This window comes from Copadichromis virginalis, linkage group LG9, assembly GCF_057382275.1.
Source record: "Copadichromis virginalis isolate Kocher_CV1m ecotype Utaka linkage group LG9, C_Virginalis_male_GT1.1, whole genome shotgun sequence".
NCBI classification, from domain to species: domain Eukaryota; kingdom Metazoa; phylum Chordata; class Actinopteri; order Cichliformes; family Cichlidae; genus Copadichromis; species Copadichromis virginalis.
Window position 1 is genome coordinate 20871790 of NC_140626.1, and position 25812 is coordinate 20897601.

A 25812-nucleotide genomic window follows, 5' to 3' on the forward strand; every position below is an offset into this window, starting at 1 on the left:
ACAGAAGAACACCCTGCCCTTACAAGGGAGAAAAACAGGCGTTTCTGTTTTGATTATGCCTCAGTGTTGATCCAGAGTAGATGTCTGCATCCTCCCAACTTCTTTCTTTTATCAGAAAGATTTTTGACATTTAAAAAGTAGTTTTAGTTTTCTATCAGCACAATGATAATAAAGTAGTACTGAATTTCATGTAGAAAATCACAAAATAAAGTTGGATTGATAAAGTAACAAAGTTCAAATTCAAATTCAAATTCAAATTCAAATTTTATTTGTCACGTACACAGTCATACACAGTACGATATGTAGTGAAATGCTTGGACAACTGCTCGTGACCTAAAGAAAACAAAAAAGGAAAGGCTATGAATAAGATAGGAAATAAATATGAAAAATTAAAAAGGGTAAATTTAACTAGGAAGGAATAAAATATAAATTAAGGTTAAAAATGAAATAACTGTACAACACAAATTAGAATGAAGGGTAAATTTAACTGGGAAGAATAAGATAAAGATAAAATATATAAATTAAAGTTGAAAATAAAATAACTGTACAACAAAATACACAATACACAATATAGAACTATATAAGAATGTATGAAGAAATCTAAATATAAATAAATATATACACAATAACAGCAGCTGTACAAGTATTAACTGGAAATGAAGAATATAGTGACCAGTGTTGTGCAAAAACAATGTCCAGAAAGTCCAGTGTGTGTAAGAACTGTATGTGTGGGTCAGTATTGTGTGGTGGTGTGATTGAGAGACCGTATCGCCTGCGGGAAGAAGCTCCTCCTCAGTCTCTCTGTGTTGGTCTTCAGGGAGCGGAATCGCTTTCCTGACCTCAACAGAGAGAACAGTCTGTTGTTGGGATGGCTGAGGTCCTTCACGATCTTCCTGGCCTTGGTCCAGCACCGCCTGCTGTAGATTGAGTGCAGGTCAGGGAGCTCGGAGCGGATGGTGCGCTCAGCTGACCGCACAACCCTCTGTAGAGCTCGTCTGTCCTGCATGGTGCTGTTCCCGAACCAGGTTAAGATGTTTCCCGCCAGGATGCTCTCTATGGTGCACGAGTAAAAGTTCCTGAGCACCTTGGAGGGCAGTTGGAAGTCTCTCAAGCGTCTGAGGTGGTAGAGACGCTGTCGGGCCTTTTTCACCACGGTGTTGATGTGACAGGACCATGACAGGTCCTGCGTGATGTGAACTCCGAGGTATTTGAAGCTGTCCACTCTCTCCACTGGGCACTCGTTGATGACGGGGGTCTGGTAGTTCCTCTCCTGCTTAGTGCTGAAGTCCACTATCAGCTCCTTTGTCTTACTGACGTTTAGAAGGAGGTTGTTCCTCTGGCACCAGTTCTCCAGATTCCTAATCTCCTTCACGTAGGCCGTCTCGTTGTTATCAGAGATCAGGCCCACCACGACGGTGTCGTCAGCAAACTTGATGATGGTGGTGGAGCTGGTAGTGGCCACACAGTCATATGTGTACAAGGAGTACAGCAGGGGGCTCAGAACACACCCCTGGGGGGCTCCAGTGCTGAGAGTGGTGGAGGCTGAGACATGTCCGCCCATCCTTACTGCCTGTGGTCTGCCAGTTAGGAAGTTGGAGATCCACTGACACATAGATGAGCTGAGTCCCAGATGCTCCAGCTTGGTGGTGAGTGTGGCGGGAATTATGGTATTCCCAAAGAGAACACATACTAAACTGATTTACATTATTTTACTGAAGGGAAATCTGTTGGCGCTCCACAGGGTTCAATTCTTGGTCCTCATTTTATTTAACAACTTTATAGTTTTGTACTATAAATAATGTAAAACAAATATAATAATTCTTGGCATAATTTTAAATGTTAGTCGTAAATATTAGCTGAACTGACCACCGACTGTATATAAAGGATTGACTAACCATTGTGATATTACTGGCTTGTTTGCCCATTTTCAAAGGTTTTGATCTGAGCATTTTAGAAAAAGTGAGTGAAGTTGCAAACTCGTTGGGAAGGTTTCTATTGAGCTCAGTGGATCCAAACAGCCATTTTTAAAAAACAGTCAAAGTCTTTATGGCGCCACAGCAGTCACACCCCCCCCAGTTGCAATTAAAAAGAATGTAGGTTTTAGGTACTTTTGCATTAGATACCAATTTCAGACCAGCAAGCATACATCCATCCTTTATATACAGTCTGTGGAAATGAGTGTTATAATTTCCTCACATAACAGGTAAAAAAAAGCTCATCTTCAGTCCCTGTCTATTAAAATTTTAGATCAAATCAGGAACTGAAATTAATTGAAAACAGATACTTTAAGAACCATACAAATAAAAAGCGGAGAATAACATGTAAAAATACTAAATGTGTAAAAATATCCTGCTCGCTGATAAACTGCTTGAAGATGGCCAGATTCAAACCTGGAAACTTTCCCTGCAAGTTCTGCTCCATGTTATCATCATTGCACCATTTCACTCCTCATTCTAGCTGCTTGTCTTTGGTAGCCGATGAGCTCATGAGTGAAGACAGAAGAGATGCTGTCTGTGTCAAAGCCTGATTCTTCTACCTCTGCAACCCAGTGGACAGGTATTCAGTCCCAGCCTTTCTAACCATATGTTGTTGTAACTATCCACTGTGTTTTCATGTTAAAACACCTATGTGCATAATAATTATTCTTCAGCATTTCTTCAGCATAGACAAGTCATCATCTTCCATTGAAACAATGGGCGATCGCAGGAAACTGCAAGGAAATTTTTACCGACCAATCAGGGGTTAGACATTTAGACCATAGTGCAGACTGGTCGTTAGGCCTATGTGACTTAGGCCTGACATTGTCACCATGATTGTAACACATCCAAAATGGCAAATAGGTTAATGTCACATGGTTAGGGGTCACATGCCTGCAAAACCTCCATATGCAAAGATGTGAATTGATGCAAATTCAAAAACAGATATTTGTCTCATGGCAGCCGCAGCTGTTTTGTATGACTCAGTGACCATATAAAGGAATTTTACTAGTTAATAGGTTCACCATAGTTTTGAGAGCTTAAAGTCAGATTTGTGCATTATATTGTAAAGAACCTAATTAAAGTTAAACGAGGCCTGGGCTGCGATTTCATGCAATTTCCATTTGTACCACCAGATGATGCAGTGGGCCTGTGTAAGCTTTCAACACATTTTTAGGCTAAAAAGAAAAGATGACGTTAAACGGGGATCACTCAACTGATAAAATGTTGCCCCCTGGTGGTTAAAGTTTTAGTTTAATTCTCTGTGTAATTATAAAAAGTCCCTTTAAAACACAGGAACACGTCAGAGTCCAAATGTGTTTGAATGGCAGTGGGACATCCCTGGAAACACATGAAACAAACAGAATCAGACGCAGGTTTACTCACTTTAACCCAGTGATTTATTATTTTGGACAGTAACCAATTAAAATGACTCAGGAAGAAAAGATCCAGGTTTTCCATGCTTTGTTATTTCTGTATCCAAAATGAAAAATTATGTGCAAGTATAATTTGTCTCTTTCCACTAAACGTGCTCGAATATTCTGGATCATATTATAAACACAAAGCCCTTAACATCAGTGTAAATAAAGGAAATAAACCTCCATATGCAGCCACTGTCGTCCATGTTTACAGACCGTCACGAGTAAAAGCTGAACCAGTGTGTGGCAACCTCTGGTGGGCTTATGAAAGAGGAGACTATATTACTTTTTATTATACATGTTTTTTTTTTGTTATTGGCTATAATTTGAAAATGTGTCTTACAAAAGATTCCAAACTTTCCATTGTTTCTTTATAAACACATGATACAAATTCAGTTTATCATCATCTAAGCTAGAGATTTTTATTAAAGCAAACTATCCATTAATAGACACACACACGACCCTGAATTGGATAAGTGGAAGAGAAAAGACGGACAGATGGATGGAACAGCTGAGTAAATGTCCATCCATGTAAATGTGAAGCAGTGTAACATTCATAAATATGTAATATAAAGGATTTAAAAACACATCACAGGTCTGATTTTGGGCATTTTACATTAATCATCTGTAAGTCTTGTGGTAGGGCGACGTTCCTCTTTAAGTGGGACTGCATCGCATCTTTATTCTTCCTCCTCCGTCCCACATCTCTGGAGTCATACAGCTCACCAAAAACATACAAGCTTAGCAGATTTTTTGAATATGATGAAACTATCACTGAGAAAATGAATCAGCAGTATGTACTCACATATCCTCTGTGTCCTGTCCAAACTACAGTGTGTCTGTAGAGGCCTCTGACGGTTAAGCAATAACTTAAATTCAAATTGGTGATGTGTCCCACACAAAAAACTAAGCAGATCTATTTTGTTGGGACCTGGTCGCTCTAAGTGGAGCTGTATCTGCCCTATGAACTACAGTACAAAGAGCTTGATGCCCCTGTTGTAATGTATCCGACTCCTTCATCTGTCACTCACTAACACTGCTTTTCGTTTCTCCCCTTAAATATTTAACTCCTGTCTTGCTTCAAGTTTCTAAATATCACAAACACCTGTTCCTACATGTACACCCCCTTTCAGGCTCCAATCAGTTCAGTTACAAATACAACTCAGCCTGTCCCAAGTTACTATGGTAAACAGGGCTTTTCTACTATACTTGAGCACTCAAAGTGTTTTATATGTCATGTCTCATTCATACATCACATATTTCTACAATGCATTCTGTTTAACATTCACACACATTCACGCTGAACACATTGGAAAGCAAAGTGGGGTTTAGCATCTTGCCCACTAAGAATTATGCAGACTGGGACCAAACTTCCAACTTCCAGCTAGCAGATGATCTGCTCAACCCCCTAGCCACCTGTCAAGTGCTCTATGAGGGTAGAAACGTTTTTGCACAGCAAATGAAGTCAGCTGCCATGAATCAGATGTGCTAAAAGGCTGTACTGTTTTCTTAAGCGTCATACTGTCCGCTCAACAAGCCCTGAGCTGGAAAACACCTAGACCACAGGTGGGCAACTCCTGGCCTCGAGGGCCAGTGTCCTACAGGTTTTAGATTTGTCCTCAATCCAACACAGCTGACTAAATTACCTCCTCAAAACGTCTTAAACCTCTCCAGGGGGCCTGGTTATGAACTAATCATGTTATTCGGGTATGTTGACACAGGTTGTCAATAAGCAAATTCTGTGGTTTCAGGTCACGATGGAGCACTCGGCGACAGTGACAGAAGTAGATGCCCTCCAAAATCTGGTAAAGGTAGCTCTTGACCAACATAGAGTCCATGTACTGGCCAGAGGGGATGGAGTCCAAGTATTTCTTCAGGTCCATGGACAGGAACTCGAAGATGAGGTAGAGACGAGATTCTTGCATTAGGACGTCTAGGAGTCGTACAACATTGGGATGTTTCAGCTCCTGGAGCAGAGAAACCTCTCTGACAGCTGTGCTGGGAACGCCCTCCTCCTCACTCTACAGTCGGATCTTCTTCATAGCCACAATTTGCCCCGTTGCCTTTTGCTTACCTTTATACACAACCCCATATGTACCTTCTCCGATTTTCTCTATTTTCAGGTAGTCTTCCATTATTGCCTTTTTTTTTTTTTTTTTTTTACAGACACGAACAAACCTCTTCAGTTTTGCTAACGCTGCACTACCAGCACATAAAAAACCTGCACCTGTGACCTTTAACTAAAACTGAAACTAAAGCTTCAGGAATACTTTCATATCACTTCACACTTTTTGCTCACTGGCTTCCCTTCAGGTTCCAGGTTTTACAGATTTTATTGCTGAGAATCAGAAAGTTTCTTGGTCCTCTGAGCCCTCTGCTCACACACATTGCTGGTCCGTCACTTTTAATATGTGGCCAGCATTAGGAGTGAGACCCGTGCACCTGTCCACACTCTTGAATATACCGTCCATGTAATAGTAAATTGAATGCATGAACACACTCATGCTTTCTTCATGCTTCACAGCATATCATAGACCAATATGTGAGTCAGATTGTGTTCTTGCAGACTCAGTCTTGATGTTTGTTTGCACATTCATTGAAACCATCATATTTGTGCTGCCAAACTCTTTTTTGCTATTTTAAAAACTCTTGGATGTAAATTTTACAACTTTTTTAGTCAAATACCAGATCATTAAGAGAAGATTGCTGCCACCTGCATAATTTCTGTTTGGTGGTATGGCTGCTCTGGGACTTCCTCTACCTTTCAGTGGAAAAGCAGTGGAAAGGAGAGCAGCACCAAGATGTGATAGTTGACAATCATAGAGCCCAGTTCCTTGTATGTGCAGTTGGGACTAAATATGTCTTCTGTGCATCTACCTTTTCTCCTTCCTCCAAGGTGTTTTACATAAAGACAGCCAAACAGACTCAAACGATAGAAAAGAACTTTTATTCATCATCAATATTTGAACCATTATTGTACACGGGAACATCAGCAATAGCCTGAAGACTTTATTGCGTTGAAATGAATCCACATACTTTTAATCATCAGCATACTTTGACATACACAGACTGCCTTCACTCCAATCACAGGCACAAGAAGCAGACACAAAACTGACACTCAAATCCAACCTCTCATAAATATCGCCTTCACTGCCGTGGGCGTGCTGCAGCTGAACGTGTGTGTACAGAAGAAAAAAATATTGTGTGACGTAACCCGATTAAGGCTTCTAAAGCAGCAATTACTCCACAGATTATAAACAGATAAATAACAGAGATTTTTGATTTATGCATGTCTCAAATGTGCAAACTACTGTAACGTGTGCCATCCTTAAAACACAGGAGACACAGATCACTTCATGGTCCCACAGGCACTTCAGATTTTGTGCGACTGTGACATGAAAAAGGCAACAAGATCACAGCAACAGTGAAACTGGCCCGCCTGGAGGGAAACGTAGTGCTTGAAACGTGTAGGTGAGAGTAACAGGGGCTGAATATTTAAACTATTTGACACAGTCAAAGCTTTAACCAATCCATGAGATTGTCTAAACAGGTTGTTTGGAAATTTTGTCGACCAGGCTGACACAATCGCGAGTGACATATTAAAAACGAGGAATGTCCTGCTGTGAAAATATTTAAAATTAGGCTGAAAATCCTTCAAGTTAGAGGAGATCTAACGTGACTGAAGTGCAGCTTATTTTTCTGACCACAAAACTATTTACACGAGACATTTGGCACAAAGAAACCACCGTTAACCGACCACAGGAGAAATGAGACCTCAGAACAAACTACATTAGTGCCCTACACGTGTACGGGTGTGTGTATATATATGTGTGTGGAGACATTTTAAAGTACACTTAATAAGCCACAGTGTCATTTTCCGTTTTAAAAAAAGTGTTTGCACGATGAGAAATGTGATACGATGTCATTAGTTTAGAGAGAAATAGCATTTTTTTTGTACAGTTTTCTTTTTTCTTATGGAACGTCATAACAGTCCCACAAGATCTCCCCCTGCTGGTGATCTTCACTCACCACAGGTGAAATATAAACATTTAAAATGCTGCATTTTCTGCACAAAAACAACAAATAGTTAAAGTAGGCTAAAAATCACTCACAGATCATTTAAGAAGCAAACTAAAGCAACACTGATTACATAAAATACAGTCATTGTTCAGATTTTGTTATGTTAAAAGTGCTACAAGCTTTCGTGTAAAGTGATCAGCTGTCTAAAATAAGACAAAATAAAGAAAAAAAAATCTTAATACCTTTATATTTCCTTCGTAAGGCGCTTGGTGATCTTAAAATGTGAAGAAAAGAGTGTGAATAGCAATAACTCATAAAGCATAAAGGAATGTATCCCGTATATCTTCCACATATTCAATGTGAATCAGAGCAACTTTCAGGGCTAAAAATCAATCGTACACGTCTATCTACTGTTAACATGTTTAACTCGAGCTCGAGATAAAGTCATTTGATTCGGTATCTCCTGTCCCCTGAAATGTTTAAAATAAAAACAAATAAACTAAGCGAAGAGTTTCCAGCTGCTTTTCCATTATTTGAGACACAAACTGTTATTAAAGCAGCAGAAAAGCTTCTTAAATAGTGAAAAGTTAAAAGCCAAAGCAACCTTTGACATACTGCATTTCAATGTCTTGATGATGATGATGATGAAGAGGGACATCGCTTGAAGGACGCCGTCCCAGAACTCTAACTGGTGATAACTGACAGATTTTCGGTGCGATTTGACAATGCGAGGGCTCGCTGTGGATCACACCGGCATTTGCATCTCCGAGTACTCGTCGTGACACTCGCGCTCGTCAAACTTTGGCTCTGCGTCGTCAGCATCCAGCTAAAAGAAAGACAAGAAGTCACATTCAGTAACCTGAACTAACTCCGAAACAGTTGTGACTCATTTAAACGACTATTTTATCGCAAATTTGTTTTATTTTTTAAAAATTAGTGAAATTTTGATCTGATGTTTTGTGCTACCCATCTCTGTGGATCAACATCAGAGCCATAAATGTTATCGATATTATCAATCAGTTCTAATCATAACATTTAAATTACGTTTCCTTTTTTACCTCTACAGTGTGTGTCAGCGTAAAGCAGGGCACTGCGCCCCCCTGTGGTTAACTTACGCATGCCATCTCTTTGACAGTGAAGACCCGTCGCAGCACAAACATCTTGACGGGGACGGTGAGGATGAGGACAAAGGGGAAAGCCAGAGACGCCGCCGTCGACATAATGGCCCACAGCACCGCCAAACACACCAGCTGGATGCAGGTGAAGAGATGCATGCGCAGCGTGCGGACCTGAAGGATAGAGAGGTCGCTCACATATCTGACAAGGACAACAGTTTCTGCAGGGAGCGCTCAAAAAATTCCCAAATGTAGATACATATAACCTTTGCAAACTATTTTAGGGGTTTAAATAAACGTTTAGAGGTTGTGTGGATTAACATAGATAAAGTCTCCCCTAGCTGGAAACCACTCTGAGGGAACTCCGGCGTTTTTAAGTGTGCAAAACATCTTTTTTGTGACAGACCGCAAAAATCCTGAAACTTCTTTTTCTGTTTGTTTCTGCTACAGCAGAGCATCTCCATCCTCACGTCCTTTACTTTGGCTGTAAAAGTGTGTTTTCATGTTCCTCTCACCTTGCGTACATAGGTGTGGTCAGGGTGATACTTTGGTGGCATGAGCAAAAGCATCATCCGCTCCGTTAGCTGGATACCGTTGAGCGACATCACTCCCATGTAGAGGAAGATCCCGAAGAGCACGGCGAGGGGGATCTGACACAGCAGGTCGCCGATCACGATCGACAGGCCTAACGGAGGAGAGCGTTAAAGGGTAAAGTTCACACAGGACACAGCCACGGGAGGAAAGAAAAGATGATAAGTCTGGAACTCACCAACTAAGATTGCAACCAGAAGCCCAGTGACCCGCTGCTCCTTCACCTCCTGGATGCGAGGTTTGTCTCCGGGAGCGACGGCCTTACTCATGACGGTGAGGGCGTTGACGTGGGTCACCGAGCGAACGGTCGCAGCGGCCATCCACGGCAGGCCGAACAGAGCTGAGGTGCCGCCCAGCACCACGATCAGAAGCAGGTCCAGATGGAAACCAGAACCTTTGACAAGCATGCGCTCCTTTTTACTAACTATCAGCCTGCAGGAAGCCGGGACAGAGCCAAACGTAAGAAACACATTTCAGATTAATCACATATGATGAGGTACGGCATTTTTTTTTTGTGTGTGTGTGCTTGTTTATCTGCATTTTGATGCGTTACAGAAGCTAAAACACTAAACACATCATTTAGAAAACAGCTTAAACATCTGATGGGTTGAAACTGGGAAATAGCTGGAAAATTCAATCTTTGGTATGACCACCTTTATTCTTCACTCTGGGTAAACTTACTCCTTTTGTCCTCAACTTTTTTAAGGACACACTGCACACCATGTCAATTTGACTAATAGTTTTTTGCAGACAACCCTGCTAGTTTCATAGATTCAACTAAAGGAATCAGAACTAATTGTGTGTTTTTGTGACAGGCTGCTAGTAACAAAATCCCTAAAGATATCATTTCACACTGGCTCTTTGCTAAATTGTTGGTTATGTGTAGACACAACAGAAGTTCATCCCTTGAGTAAGGAGTTTATTTTATGCTTGAATGTCTCATGAGGGCAGTGCTGAGCAATTTAAATAAACAAACAAAATATTCCTCTGAAAATGGTCAGGTACATGGAGTGGACTGGACATGAGTGGTAAAAGCAGCCAATGTCCAACAAAACTCGTCCAGAAATTTTGGTCAAGATGAAAAAATGATAAGAAATTCTGGCTCCTTGGAAGAAAAACAAATAAATGAACAGTGGTTAAACGTTTAAACTTGTGCACGGTACTGTGCATCACGACTAAAATACACAAAACTTCCAGAGAATCTCCTGATTCAATAAAATGTTGGTCACTAAAGAACTCGGCTGATGTTTTGTTGCTGTAGTTTACCATTTCAGTTATGGTAAAAATGTAGAAAATAATGGAAAAAAATAAAGGAATACTGCCCCCAGCAGGCCATTGTAGAAAGTGTTAAACTGAAATAAATATCTTTATACTTTAATATCCTGCATAAAAAAAGCTGAGTGACATTTTCCCCGTGTTTCATCTTTTACATTATCTGCCTTCTTTCAGTAACAGGGTGTTTGTCTGTTTTTGGAAGGAGGTTATTAAATGTGCAGTCTACTCTGTACAACTGTGTTTAATTAAAAAATGATCTGGCTGTTTAGAAATATCAGTTAGGAAATAAATAATGACCAGGTGCATTTATTTCTTTCTTAGTAAAAAGTTACAAATAGTTCTCTACTAAACTTGTTTGACCCCACATTTGGATATGAATCTGATAGTTTTGTACTTTTAAAAACGTAACAGATTTTATTTATTTGATTACTGAATGACGTTCATACAAAACTATTGAAAAACTGTCAGTGCCCTCCACCTGTAAAACCATTCCTGGTTTGGGGTCTGTCCCTCTCTCTGTTGTTGCACCTCTAATGTGCGTGTTGTTCATTTCATTAACATCCAAGCAGCTGAAACCGATTAACAACCTCCTCTGCTACTACACTGACCAGATCAATATCCCAGGACTTTGACTTGATAGTGTCCACAGGGGAAAAAATAAAAAGTGTTCCTTAAGGAGTTTTTGAGCAGCGTATAAATGTACACCAGCAACTCTTCAAACATCTGCCTGTGTGATGCGGCTCCAGCAAAACTCACGTGGTGATCTGAGTCTCCATGAAGATAAGGATGAAAACCAGCAGAGCGGGCAAGCAGCAGGCAAACATCATCCAGATAGGGAATTCCCCATTTGATCCAAGCGGACTGATGAACCAGCCGCGCTTGTCGGAATTCGTCACCGAAAATCCACTGGGGACACTCAGTTTCTGTAAGGAAGACACGAGACAGACTCCCATCAACCTCTGAGATAAGGAGGTTCCTTATTTTTCCAATATTTTGCATGATAAACACACTGCACAGTCCACTGAGTCTCACCTGTGTGAATGTGTCTTCTATGGAGTAATCCACCAGAACCATGATGAGAATGGCGATCGGTACCCCAAAGTCTCCAATAATCCTGCGTATCTAAACACCACAGACGGCGCGGTTTAAAGAAGACTGCAAAATGTGTCACATCAAACAAGATCAAATATTTGCTGCAGATCTTAATTACAGATTTCAGCTCCTCACCCTTCCAGGGAAGAAAGCGCTGTTCTTGAATTTGCGCAGGTAGAAAGCGATAAAAAACGTCCCCGCCATGAGAACCAAAGAGAGCAGCGCCGTGTTCGGTTCCCCGCTGACCTTCACAGTCGACGGCTGGCTGCTGTTTTTCATCATTAGGGTGATGTTTTCCGCCAAGTCGTCTGCATCGGTGCCGTTGAGGGAACAGCTTTTCAGCGGGTGCTCCTTGAAAATCTGCACACAGAGTTTCATATTATAAAAAGGTGCTCACGCAAACACGCTGTGATTACTTTTCTTAGACAGATTAACAGGTATCGCAACCACTCTTTCTTTGAAATGAGATTAGCTCGTAGCAAAATGCCTTTTAAGTCCGTGCCATAAAACTCTAAAAATAGCAGATCTTCCAAAAATCATAAGTCTGGACCATAATTAAAACTCTAAATCCATTTAGGATTCAGGCTCCATCAATCAGAAAAGATTTCAGGTGTGCTTGTTAGAAAAACACGCTCATTTCGACCCCGACTTCTGAACCCTGTCCAGAGATTAGTCTGCTCTGCTTAGCGTCAGCGGCGCAAACACACAGCGTGCCAACAAAAACTTTTTCTAATCAGGAGCTTTTCACGTCTCATGTGTACCCTGACAAGCTTGATGAAGGTCTCGCAGATGAAGATGAGGGAGATGAGGAAGGAGAAGATTTCCTGGGTGAAGCGGGAGACGAAGCGCACCAGGAAGCTGCCTTCGAAGGCCACCATGGTGACCACGATGATGATGAGCCAAAAGCCGATCCAGACGCGGCCCGTCAGGTACTCTATGTTGTTTGATGTGCAGAACTGTGAGCACAGAGACATTAAGCACATTTGTTTGCCTATTTAGTAAGTCACCAGCATTTTTAACATTTTTGAAATTAACTTCATATGTTTTTATGCAACTTACACTGTAAAAGGCTTCTTCAAAGACCAGCAGAGGTCCAGAGAAGCCCACAACCAGCAATGGCTGAGCCCCGAGCAGACAGAAGACCACCCCCTGCACTGATGTTGACACAATCAGCTCAGAGACACCGATCAGGCCGTTTGTCTTCTCACCTGGAGGCAGACCCGGGGTTAAAAGGTTAATCAAGAGGCCACTATTACCAAAACACGGAGAGGATTTGCGATATGAGGCGTGAATACGCTCTCAATTCCCTCACACAGACTCACCCAGCAGACCTCCAAATGTTATGGCCGGAGAGAGGGCAGCGAAGTAGATGAAGATAACTGCGGCCATGCACTGGCTGTTCAGGGCATCCTTGAAGTCGCTGACATACTTTGGGTAACGCCGCTGCACGTCTCGTATCAGCCCACCAAAAGGCCGCCCAGTACGCTCTAAGGGGTCATCTGACTTTTTCGAAGGTTTGAGGAGTGCCTCTGAGTGACAACAGAGCTTTACGTTAAAACCCATGAGAAGGCACCTAAAATCAAATCGAGTGAAATTCCTAATTGAAACGGAAACACTTACCTTTTTCTTCAAGGCTTTTAGGCTCTTTGGCCATTAGTTTGACCTCGAGTTCCTCCCTCTTCCGCAGCATCTCCCTCTGAAAGCGGGCGACAGACCGCAGCAGTTCATCACCTCCCACCTCTGAAGGTGGCAGCACGATGCTACAGTCCAAGAAGCTGTTGATGGCATTCAGCAGGTCCTGCCTGTCATCTGCCAGGTAGGCCGCCTCGTGGAATTGCTGAAAGATGATGGCAGAAATAAACCAATTTACCCAACATCATTGGTGCCAACAGAAACCTACAAGTGTTATTTTATTTCATATAAATGTAAAATTCTTCTATGTCCTCCTTCACATTTTTCAAAGTTGACCAGTGGTCCGGATTAGAGCCTTTGCTGGGCCAATCCTGGCTCCAGGGGCTTATTTTTGACACCCCTTGTCTAAATCAGCACCACCACTCACCTTATCAGACATGAGGGTGGAGATGGAGCGTCCTATCTGGTGGTAGTCCATGCTTGTAGTGGCGGGTCCCAGCAAAACAAAGAGAAATCTGACCGGCACTGGCACTTCCAGGACGGACTCCAGCTCCACCGCTTCCTGCAGCCGCACAAACGCCATGGTGGGCTGCGCCAGGAAGTCCACGCTGCCTGGGAAACCACAGGACATGATGGTCAGTGTGCAGAAAGCGCTACATGCAACCAAAGGCAAAGTTTTGTAAGTAGTAACCGGTTTTTAGACTAACTGTAGTTATAAAAAAACAAAAAAAAAAAACAACTAGTGGTACAGCATTACCTGGCCTGTGATTTTAGTCTGTTGCTAGGTGGTTGCTGGGGAACATGATGATTTCATATATAATTCAAGTTTTTCTGGGTATAAATTAGATGTTACAATCATGACATTAAATTTATACCATGCTTTTATAAAAGTGTTGTAGGTGCATAAAAACCTATAAATGGGTAATCTTAGCCTGTTGATTGATGGTTGCTAGGCAATGTGATGCCATATTATGTGATATAGATGAGAACCTTCAGGGGCCTAAGATGTACCTGTGTGCCACAACTGCTGATGCTGTAAGAGAAGTTCATGGACAGATGAGTAACTTACCCACGAGGACCACTGTAGCCTCGGCATTTTCAGGAATCTTCTCCAGCAGCTTCAGTTCATGTTTGGACTTGGACCGATGCATACCAGGTCCAATGCTTGGCTCTCTCTGCTGGAAACAACACAGGAAGTGTAAATAAGGACGGTAAAGATCCCTGTGATATTCTGCAAACTCTGCAGACTCGGACTTACCTGCACTTCATTCTTCTCCATGTCGATGTGCGTGTCTGTGTCCCCCGTAACGCGAACTGTGCCCATGAGGGGGTCGGTCACTGACGGCTCTGTCTGGTTGGTGTGGTTGACACTGTGGTGATGCGCTATCAGACTGCCGAGGCTGGCTGCGGAGATGTTCCTGGGGAAATGGCTACTGTGCTCCTTCTCATCGCTCGGGTGACTAGGGGAGGCAGAGGTGGGGAGAGAGAGGTTGAACAGGAGGAGGAGAGGTAGTGACCAAGCATGAAGCCATCTAATAGCAGGAAGTGTGTAGCGGTGAGGAAAAGAAAACACAGTTTAACCAGCTTCCATTTGTTTGTGCACATACATATATCCGGTCTCCATTTTCCACACCTTGCAATTTATCATTTAACTACCTTGAGACATCATCGCCATTGCAGTGCACAGCATGTGCCACATTTTTTCAGATCATTAACAAGAACAGGTTCACCTCAAATGGCACTGAATGCCTCTGTAAGATGAAATCTCTGCTAGCTTATTTGTAGCACTGAGGTGCTGCCAATCACCTGTGTTTGAGCAGCAGGGCTCTGAGGACGTTGGCCCGGTCCTCAGCTTTGATCTGGTCAGAAATAATCATCTGTTCCACCACCTGGTGGGCGATGCCAGGCAGGGTCTTCTGGTCCAGGTCCAGCAGCACCGCACCTGCAAATACACAAGCAAGCTGAGCTCAGTCGTCTATGAACCAGACGAGAGACTTTCAGGCATACAGCTTACACAAACACACTCAGTCTCTCTCTTTACCGTGGGAGATGGTCCTTCTGAGTTCCAGCAAACTGCGGAAAGACAGCGAAGCGACGTGAGGCTTCCCCCAGCGGTCCGTCTCCTCTTCAACATCTTCCTCAAACTTGATCCAACGGGCCGTCTCCTTCCACTGCAGCTCCTGGTTCTTGTCCATTGTCAGCTCGTTCAGCTCCACAAAGACCTGAGGTGGTTTACATGCATACGGTCCACACGTCATCACTTGCACATCCGTGCCAAACACACAGAAACCGTGAGTAAAGCACTCTGACTGGTCATTTTGTCCAACTTTTCTCATTTCTGTTTTGTGCCTCATCTCATCTGCCCTTGATCCTGCAATCAATCTCAAATGCCACGCTCGAGGATGTCTCCACACCTGAAGGAGAAAGGAGCTATGGTGGTGGATGAAGAAACCCATCATTCACTTTAGCATATTAAAAGAGGCACAGGATAAAGCTAGAATACATAAATAACAGCAGGAGGACCTAACAAATGTTGGCGCTAACATTTCTGATTCCTCTTGCCTTGACTCATACGTTCACATATCTGCTCAAAACTTAAGAAATGAGGAGGGGAAAATTTAGTGATTCATGTCATGCTTTCCAGAAGTGAGCTATCTAAAAAAAACATACTCAGCACACAAAGATAAGTGTTGTTAATCCTTAATCTAAGTTTTAAGAGTAGAATCTGTACAGCCTTAACTTTCTTCCCCTTGAGCATCCAAAAGCAGTTTTTATAACTGTACAAATTTGTAGTTTCCAACAAAATGTGATGTAGCTGGATGCGCTTTTTACAACTACATTTGTCAAAAAGCTTCTTTCGATGCCAAAATATAGCTTAAAAGCAGCAACTACAATGTTAATAACCACTTCAAGCATGCTTAAAATGTGTTTACAACTATTACAAACTAAACAATTTACACATCCAGCTGCACTTGAAAAACAAGCAACTACAAAGACTGCTGTGCATCAGCAGCAGCAGTCTCCCAGCTGCCAGGATCAGGATCTGTTAGGGAGAGATTAATTACGCCATGCTGGGTCAGTCGAAGTCCTCCGAGTAATGATGTCCAAAAAAAAAAAAAAACAAGCTGCAAAATATTCCCTTATTCCCTGCTGCATGCCTGTGAAGTCACGCTCACACAGGATCAAACCTGACTCTTGCCGGCCATCCAGCCTCACCTTCAGACGAGCCATCTGTCCGCATCTGTGGATGCCTTCTGTCCACGAGGCAGAGCGGTACAGAACCACCGGCTGCAAACGGTGCAGGAAACGACTCAAACGCTGACCCGACCGACAGTGCCACAAAGGACGGGACCTTCACTTTCACACACATCCCCACACAAGTAGTTCTTCCTCATCACACACACCTGACAGGGACCTGTTGTTTACTGGGGCTGCTGGGGGCTCGGAGCTGCGTATGGGAATCTGTGTGTGCGTGTTAATAAAACATAGCTCCCCCTTTCTCAGGAGCTCCCAGTGTCTGGTTACCCAAGCTCCCCTCTTTTTTCCTTTCCGTGTGTGAAAGGAAAGAACGAACTCATTCATTTTTAATTGTCTCCTTCTCTCCCCAGCCCATCGGCAAAAGAGTCGAGCCACTGCTAAATTTGAGAGCGAAAGAAGAGAAAACATTTCCTGGACTTTGAAGGATTTGAAATCTGAAGTAGAAAACAGAGCCAACCAATTACGACTGGGTTTAAAAGCCCTGCTATTTACTTTCTCACCACACAAACTTGTTTGTTTACTTCCACTACAAAAGTGGAAGAGTTTCACTTTTAAAAGCTGCTCGTCTTTAAACTCATCTCTTCCAAAGATCCCTGAGATAAAGAAATAATTTGAAAAATCAAAGAAACTCTTAAACTTTCACTGAGGTGACAGCTTCCAATTCAAACTCTGACTTTCCTCAGTTTTATCTCGACATCTTTATCTCAATTAGGGTCATTCAGACTACCACACACAAGCTAATTTAAGACCTTATTCTTAATTCAGCCCAGTAGATTATAAATGTGCTATAATAAGATTTTTATGCAGTTTATTAAAATGCAGTGCTTACTAACAACATCAATTTAAGACACCTGTGCGACGTCAGTGTGAGGTGTTGTCTCACCTCATGGGGGGTGCGATCCTGCTTGCGACTGCGAGTGGTCGGCTCCTTGTGGTCCTTGCCGATGTGCACCACTTGGTTCTTGGTGCTCTTCCGGACCAGGTGTCGGCGCATGCCAGGAACATCTTCAAAGCGATGACCTGGAGTAACGGAAATAAACATGCAGCAAACTGTAGCTCCATGCAACACAACAGCATCAGGTCTTTAGTTTGTATGGCACATTTTGTTTCTTTAGCCCAGAGATGGCACACATTGACCTTCCACCCTTTTAAATCTCAACCCATTTAATCACAGGCCTCTTCGCTTTGTATCTAAGGGAGTAGAGTTACTCATGCTGGCAACACACCAACCACTGAAAGGATGAGGAGAAAGAAACATGATGACAGAGACAAATGGTTCTGTCAGGTGTTGGAAGTTCAAAGATCAACAGATCCGCTGATTCATTCAAGTTGAATTCAGAAACCGAGGAGATGACAGCTTCACACTGACAAATAAACTTGAGAAAATGAACAGGCCTGCTCTTCAACAAGAAATATGCAACAGACATCCAATTACTTAGGTTTTAACACTAAAACACTATTTTTGAGACCATAAGGGAGCCTCGACTCAATCTCACATTTAAATGCATTAACTGTGGCCATGAAAACCGGATCATTGAACAGGAAAGCCTACACAAACCCCGAAAAGCTCACATCAACCTTAAATGACAGTCTGCATCTGTTGAACAAGCATCTTTTCTCTGAACTCACTCAAACATACAACCACAACATCCAAGTTTATTATATTTTCAGGACTTCTACTACAACCTTTTGTGACATCCTGTTTATTCTAAATTGATCTGTTAATAAGTTAAAACACATTCAACACAAAAACGAGTGAAATTTTCCTTAAAAAAATATCAAAGCTTACCATTATCAGAGCTTGCATATCCTACGTAAAAAACACTGAGGCTTTTCTGGTTCTTCATCAAGGCTTTAACTCATTATCTGATAACCGGGCAGGCCTCGCCAGGACAAAAGATGAAATTCTGTCCAGAACTGACTCATTGGTTCTCGCGTCACTCGTACAACCTTCAGGTTTTATTGGGAGGGCCCCTTGTCAGGTCACTACATGATGTTTGCCTGCACTTTGGGGCAGAACCTGGAAAAAAAATGAGCCCTGGCTGGCGTTAAGGAAGAGGAGGGTTTCTGCTGCAGGCATCGAGAGCATCTGGCGCTGGCGCAGCCACCTTACTGCGTGACCCCAACCCTCCTCGCTGCTCAAACTTAAGTGTTGGACTTGTTTTGACAAATTGGAAAAAGTCGCCACTTCTTGACCGGCTCCTGACCCCCGCCGGAGCTGAAGCTTTCAGAATGCATCAGTGAGCAGAGGTGCTAATTTGCTCGGGTCGAACAAAAGGGGAGGGACAGTGATCTAATAATTCCTATTGTTGAGCGGCAGCCAGAGACGGACACTTTCCCAGGATGATTTAGGGTGGCGGGAGGTAGATAAAAGAGGACAGAAAGTATGTGACAGTGAACCTGTTTGCAGGCTCACCTCTTTCATAATGACCAAATATCACGCCCACACTTCCATCCTCAGCTGCCTTGTTTTGGCCCTCGGGTCTACTTAATTCTTCCTCTGGTTTCACTCCTTTAATGATTAAAGGTTGGAAACAGAGGTCCGGATTTAACAATTAGCCACCATGTTGGCTCAGGCCCGAGTCCAGGGCCCTCATCTGACAGCGGGAACAGCTAATTTAATAATGCAGGCCTGTCTGCCACAGTTTCTGATAAGCTGCTGCTCTCTGCGGAGGAGTCGGCTCCCTGACGCAAATCACCTCGGCCCTGGACACTACCCCACGCTGGGCTTGGGGCTGGGAATGTCACAGGGCAGTGGAAAGCAGTCTGCAGTCAAACAGAGAAGGGCCCCACACCTTCACCCTGATGTTTGCGAAGGAATCTAAGCAAAGTGACTAGCTATCAGTTCAGCTGTATTTAATCATTTCTCCAGCTTCTTTAACACGCAGAACATGTTTTAGTGCAAAGTACAAAGTTTGTGTTAATGCTGGTGAAGATTAACAGCAAATGATATCTACAAGAAAGAGTAACGCGTGAATAATACCATATTTTTAAAATGACATTCCCAACAGTGTGTTTTAAACTTTTTGTAAAAGGTGTAGTTAGGAGATTTCCTGAAAACAAAAGAATAATCTACTCACATCAAGGCACTTTTATTGTAAGGCAAAGATCCTAAAATATTAGATAGAAAACCAACAATCACACAGCCCCTCTGAACGAGCACTTAGTGACTGTGGGAAGGAAAAACTCCCTTTTAACAGGAAGAAATCTTCCGCAGAACCAGGCTCGGGGAGGAGGGGCCATCTGACAGTTAGGGTGAGCAGAGACGGACGGGAGAAAGACACAATGTGGAGTGCCAGAGTTTAATAACTGCTAATGCAAATACAGTGAAAAGAAATGAGTGAAGAAGAAGCACCGTGGGAAGCCCACAGAGGCCTAGGCTTATTGCAGCGCAACTACAGGAGGGTTCAGGGTCATCTAATCCAGCCCCATCTTGAAGCTTTATCAAAAAGGAGTTTTAAGCCTGTTCTTAAAAGTAAAGAGGGTGTCTGTTTCCCAAATTCACAGTTTGAGCCTGAAAGCTCTTCCTCCCATTTTACTTTTAGTTACTCTATGATCCAACAAGTAAGCCCACAGTCTGACAGTGAAGTGCTCTAATGGGGTGATATTCTCGCCGCGGGATTTTGAATCAGCCGAAGACTACAATAACATCAGTTTTATATGAATTTAGAAGCAGGAAATGTAGGGCCTTTATCTTTATTATCCATGAAACATTTTCAAACCAGGATAAAAAACAAAAAAAGTGAAGTCCCATTGATTGACCATCAATGGGACTTTTTTCTTTTTTGCATTCACAGTCCAGAGACAAACTGATGATTGTAAATATGTGATTATCTGTATCACAATGACCTGTATCCCACCTCTCTACCTATGACAACCTTAGTTTTGTTGAATAAATCAATAAAAGCAATGGTTGGATTTTTTACTAATAAATAAAATACTCTAATAGATCCATCACCTCAGACATTTTGCCCACAAACTGCATATAAATACTTAGTCTTAGGCAAAGAGCAAAGCAGACACAGACAGCTGGAGACACCACAGATGAGTAGTCATACCTGTTGTGCTTTCTCTGGAATCCACCTGAAGAGTGTGTGCAGAGTTGATGTACTGTAGTCTATTGTCTCTCCTCATAAGAGTCTGGACATGCGCAAAAAGCTAGCAAGCACTCTTTTGTGCACACAAAGCCCTGCACTCTTCACCTGATGACGAAATTGAAGTCATATGGCCCACCGGAGGCTCAAGGATGCAGAAACAATAACAAACCTTTACAGCCTGAGATTTGGTGGATTATGCTGTTTAATCACCGTCGTTTTCTTTTAAGAAAACATCTTTCTATGTTTAACAATAAGTCACTATGTACTGCTGAGCAGGTAAGTATACTTTGTACTATTTTTTGTCCAACCTTGCAAGCTGTAACAATCATCATTTTGTAAAGCAGACAGAAACTGCAGAGTAAGGAGATGATTATCTGTTGGGTTTATCATTACAAGGAGCTCATTTTACATACAGGCAGTCATGTGAGCCACTGGTGATCCCAGAATACAGATAAAAAGAATGCTACATATTTACCAGAATACACAAAACAAAGAGGTAACGAGTCCTCTTTTAACAATATCAACAGCCAATAAAAAGCAGGAGAGAAACGCTTTATTGCTCACATTACATCTCACTTCAATCAACGCTCAAAGTGCGTTTCCTTCAAAAACACCCCTCAAACACAACCACAGAAGGCTAGTTGGAGGGCACCTATGTCAAATACCACTTTACACTTTTAGTCTGTGTAGGCTTGAACTTAAGCCACGATTAGTATCTGCTTGCCAAATGATTCGCACTCACTCTTGATGCCGTCCAGGTCAGCAGAGGCCAGCGTCTGAGCTTCGCTCTCATCAGTGGGGATGCGCTGGTACTTGGCCTGCTCGGCACCCGTCATGTTGCCCGTGCGTCGACGCTCTGTCAGGTCGTAACTGCGGCTGGCGGAGGAGACGCGGGTCAGTGGCGTGTGCTCGGCTGGGACTGACTGGGCAGTGGGGCTGGAGGGCTCAGATGAAGGCAGTTTACTAAAGAAGAGCAGAAAGATTAGAAGTAAAAAAAGGATTGTTTTTCATCTTTTATCTTTAGGATTGAACATTTCCCCCTTTAAAAACTGGGAACTGTGCACACTCAACCACACATAAAAATCCTCCCAATAGTTATTTCGTTTTAACAGGACTAACATTGTCGAAGTATTACAGCCTTCTACTGCTTCTCCTACTCTGATAAATGCATTCACGGTGCAAGTTACACATTTAGCTGCAAAAAGCAAAAAAGTGGACAGAGGACAAAGAATTTTAACAACACATCCAGCAAAAATAGACATAATTAACTTACCGTCTAGCGTAAACGCTACTTTACAACCTCGTCTTTAAGTCAACTTCCTCCACTTTAGGTAAGAATGGTTTAAAAGACAAATCTTCTGCGGTTAAGCTGATCTCTAATCGACTCAAAATAAGCAAAAGGTGTATGTGCAGCTTCTTTCAAGCTCAGATTTCTTTAAAAAGAAACAAAGTAAATGTCACAGGTGGAGTCAGGGCTGCTGAGTAGCAACAGGTGATATATGGGTCTCTGAGGACAGGATTCCTCTGGTCCATCTGATCATGCCCAGCAGGCTCACTGGATGCCTGAGACATGGTAACGTACAGTGCATCACACACCCCCGCCCCCCGAACAGGCGTGAGCCTCAGTGCTCTCACCCAAACAGGATGGCTGTGAGGACATTTCATCAAAAAAGACAAAAACATGCATTAAGCAGTCATCGCGGCAGGTAAGGCATGATTACCAACCTAACAATCACGCCCTTTTTCACTTCTTTTTGAAGTCTATGAAGCACACTTGACTCACTCTGTGGAAGTTGCGTCTTCATGTTCACCTCCCACACCGGACTGCGGTACGATGTCGAGCTTTCGGACCGAGTGTGGGCTCTCTTTGACACTTTTGGATACATGGTCATCTTCGGAAACGAAGAACTGTGGAGGGAAAAGGAAGCGTGAGAGTGCTGCTTCCTGTAACACGGTCAAAAATAAATAAATCAGATAAATCTAACGTCTCTCACATCCAGACAATGGAGAAACAAAGCCTGTGGAGACTTTTGCACATAAATCAGAGTTATTTAGATGTTGCTGGATTTCAGTATGAATTCAAAGGGAGCAAAAAGTTTCATGCAATCGTTTGATTATTACTTGTTGATTTTATGCGAACTCATTCAAGTGGGTTGAGGCAAATAGCCACCCACTCCGAGTCCGGTTCTGTTTGACATTCCCTTCTATTAAAAGGGGGATTTTTCCTGCCCAGTGTTGATTAGTGTTTGTTTAAGAGTATAGAGTTTCTTCTCAAATTCCACCAAGCCTCAGGAACCCATCAACATTTATTCTGGTCTAGCTTTGGTCAGCAAATCAAAAAAAAAAAAAAAAAAGTCTCTTTATGCTTAAAGTAGAAAATCAAAGGTGAAAAGTTGTCAGACAATTGCAAAACCCAGAATTCAACATAATTCAAGCTTTTAATTACTCCCGAAATTAGAACAAGCCTAAAGGTACACAGTAGGTTTCAATTTGGTTTAAAAGAGAAAAGTTACATCACATTGTTCCATTTTCTCGAAGCAAATTTGTATTTAAAACCCATTTTCAACCAATTTTTGTATCAAATAACGCTTCTCGTGGGGTTTTATCTTATTTGCTCCCAAACACTGTGTTAAAAAGACTCAAATGAATCTAATAATAAAATGATTACCTCCACATCTTTGGTTCTCTCTGACTCAGATCGCTCTGACAGAACAGAATTTAGCTCTGTCCCCTCTTCTTCCTCTTCCTCCTCATCTTCACCTTCCTCTATGGGGACACTGCAGAGAGGATGGCTGCTTTTGTGATCTTTATCCTTCTTCCTTTTCTTGCTGCCCTTCCTCCTGCGTACGTCAGAGGGCAGTTTGGACAGAGGCCGGTGGATGTGGTGAGAGGAGTGTCGGTGGTCTGAAACACAGATAAATACATCAATTTCAGAGCTGTTCGCACACAACTGAAAGCATCTCCATGCTTTATGAAGCTTCTGTGCACGCTCACATTCAATGTCTTCGTCATGGTAAATGTGGTGCTCCTTATCAGGCACGGCAGCAGCAGGCGTGAGGATCTGCTGGAAGCGCTGGACACCCAAGGCTTTATTCAGGTCCCCATCATCCTCCTCTTCTGGGCGCGGAGACCCGTGTAGTGATGAAGCAGCAGGAGCTTCTGGCTGCAACAAAAGATGAAAATAAACAAGACAGCAGTGAAATAAGAATGAGGAAATGCTTCAGATTGGCAACCTGTCCAGGGTGTACCCCGCCTCTCGCCCTATGTTAGAAGAGATATGCATATGTCTAAGAGTGCATGCTGAAAACCCAGCTCAGAATGAACAAGTGTGCGCCTCACTTAAAACCACCACTAGAGGGCGTTCTGTCCTAGCTGTGAACACATCAGTTAGGTCATCTCTTCTTCAACATGAGCTTTAAAGTCAGAAACCATAGCCATGAGCTTTGATTAGTTCCAACAGGGATCACATGGGTGATAAGAGATCTGTTTTCCTGCAGCACGACGCAGTAACCCGCTGAGCCCTGCTCCGTCTCTCCCGGTGAGATATTGAGAAAAGGATGGACTGCAGCGATATGACAAGAGTGCTCAGACACCATTCAGCAGGTGGCAAAACTCGGGGATCGCAAGTCATTTGACACCCTGTTAAATGTTCCCAACATGGTGGTCCTACACTAGGCTTTCCTGTGCTGCAGGGAGCAACAGCAAACGTGATGATAGTTTTGTGTCTAGGCTCAAAGTTTTGGCACAGATGGTACTGTACTCTTATTGTTATCAAATACTTTTCTGATGGGTTTAAACTACAAAACTTCAGTTTAACTACTAGTAATTCAATTAAAACGACAATAAAAATGTCGTTACTTACAAGCACGCTGTAAAATATTTTTAGCGTTTTTTTATAGCTCACATCACATTTTCTACACCTTCTACAGCACCTGTGTGATGTACAAAGGTCCCCTAGACACACGAAGATTATGAAGTCCATCGAGATGAGAAAATTTAAGCGGGAAACTTTCTGGTTAATAATAATTATAGGTCAACAGATGATCAGACATGCAGGCATGTGCAGGAAGAGTGTGGAAAACTGACTCCCATAGCCTGTAACACCATGCTTCTTTTTGCATGCCACACAAAGGTGACAGCAGCGGTAAGCCCTCTGCTGAACGGAGGACGGGCTGAAAATAAAAGGCTTTCAAGAAAACGTTCAATATTGACCCAAGGTTCAATTTCTCAGATCTCTCTCCACCCCCCCACCCCCCACCCCTTTTTTTTTTTTAAACAAGTGCCTAAAAACAGGAGTGAGCAGACTCACTGCACCTCAGTGACCTCCAGAGTCAAGAATTCAGCTTTAAGGACCAATAACCAAGCAGATCTGTGCTATTTTGCTATGAACTGAAGCATCAGCCTGCATCCACATCACCATCAACCGTTCAGCACTTAATTACTGATCCAAAACCCTGCAGCGCATTATCCAGACGAGTGAAGCCCTCAGAGTGTAGCTAAATGATCTCGTTGTTTGTTTTTACAGGGCCCTCATTCATATCATGGTTTCACGGTGAATCCCTCGAGGTGGAAGCAACGTGTGAAGGATTCTCGAAGGGGTGCAAGAATTTTCCACAACCGACGGCACGTATGAGAACAAGCTGAGGGAAGCATAGTAGGGAAAAAAAGAGAGCAGAAAAAAAACGAGTAAATTGAATAAGATCAACACTTCTTCTGCAGTTTCAGTGACTTACCTCGCTCATGACGTGAGCTTTATCAAAAGCACGGTTTTTGGTGACAACAAGCGTCAGCGCCCTCCACCATGACAAAACTGGATCTCTTACTTCACTCAGCACCTCTATTAAAGAACTGCAGGCAGGAGATATCCCTCTCCCCCTGCTTATCAAAGCCTCGTGATGCCATAATCAGAGCCCTATCGCCCAGCCTGCCACCTTCACCAGGTTGCGTATTGTGCCGAGGCCGAACAAACAAGACTCGCATTCTCGCTTTGAGGACAAGTGTGGCCTGAAAGGACAAGCCGTGTTTAAACAGTCAAGAACAAAACCCGACGCTGACATTCATCCCCACGTTTTCCACATAAAGTCTAAATATTTACCTGGGTGCTTTAAGTGCATATGATCTAAACCTCTTACACTTCTTTTTTTTGAAGGCTAATATTGACAGAAGTAATGTTAAGCAACGGGCTGAAAAGAAACATGAAAGACTCAAAAGTGACTAAAATCTGACCTGTGAATTACAGTCTGTCTCAATTACAGAAACTAACAAATGCAGCTGTTTTCACCACATATCTACAGCTACATTTAAGACTTTTTAACAGTACATTAAATTATTTTGATGC

General features: G+C 42.7%; 1 protein-coding gene across 8 annotated transcripts in view; it reads right to left on the minus strand.

Moving 5' to 3' along the window:
- Positions 1–6322: 6322 nt before the first annotated feature.
- slc4a2b (solute carrier family 4 member 2b) overlaps positions 6323–25812 on the minus strand; it is a 54087-nt gene continuing 34597 nt past the window's right edge. For 5 of the 8 annotated variants that reach the window (XM_085468133.1, XM_085468134.1, XM_085468136.1 and 2 more), the window contains 22 exons: positions 23469–23637; positions 23143–23378; positions 22258–22382; positions 21217–21437; positions 17261–17397; positions 16336–16407; positions 15161–15341; positions 14926–15061; positions 14378–14579; positions 14189–14297; positions 13547–13731; positions 13108–13324; positions 12810–13016; positions 12547–12695; positions 12249–12443; positions 11623–11847; positions 11428–11517; positions 11152–11318; positions 9299–9552; positions 9045–9214; positions 8530–8703; positions 6323–8240 (listed from right to left, as the gene is read on the minus strand). In XM_085468133.1, the coding sequence (XP_085324259.1) occupies positions 8160–8240; positions 8530–8703; positions 9045–9214; positions 9299–9552; positions 11152–11318; positions 11428–11517; positions 11623–11847; positions 12249–12443; positions 12547–12695; positions 12810–13016; positions 13108–13324; positions 13547–13731; positions 14189–14297; positions 14378–14579; positions 14926–15061; positions 15161–15341; positions 16336–16407; positions 17261–17397; positions 21217–21437; positions 22258–22382; positions 23143–23378; positions 23469–23637 (3702 nt within the window). In that variant the 3' untranslated portion in view covers positions 6323–8159. The remainder of the gene's footprint in view (positions 8241–8529; positions 8704–9044; positions 9215–9298; positions 9553–11151; positions 11319–11427; positions 11518–11622; positions 11848–12248; positions 12444–12546; positions 12696–12809; positions 13017–13107; positions 13325–13546; positions 13732–14188; positions 14298–14377; positions 14580–14925; positions 15062–15160; positions 15342–16335; positions 16408–17260; positions 17398–21216; positions 21438–22257; positions 22383–23142; positions 23379–23468; positions 23638–25812) is intronic. The other 3 variants (XM_085468137.1, XM_085468141.1, XM_085468139.1) reach the window with 3 other exon arrangements.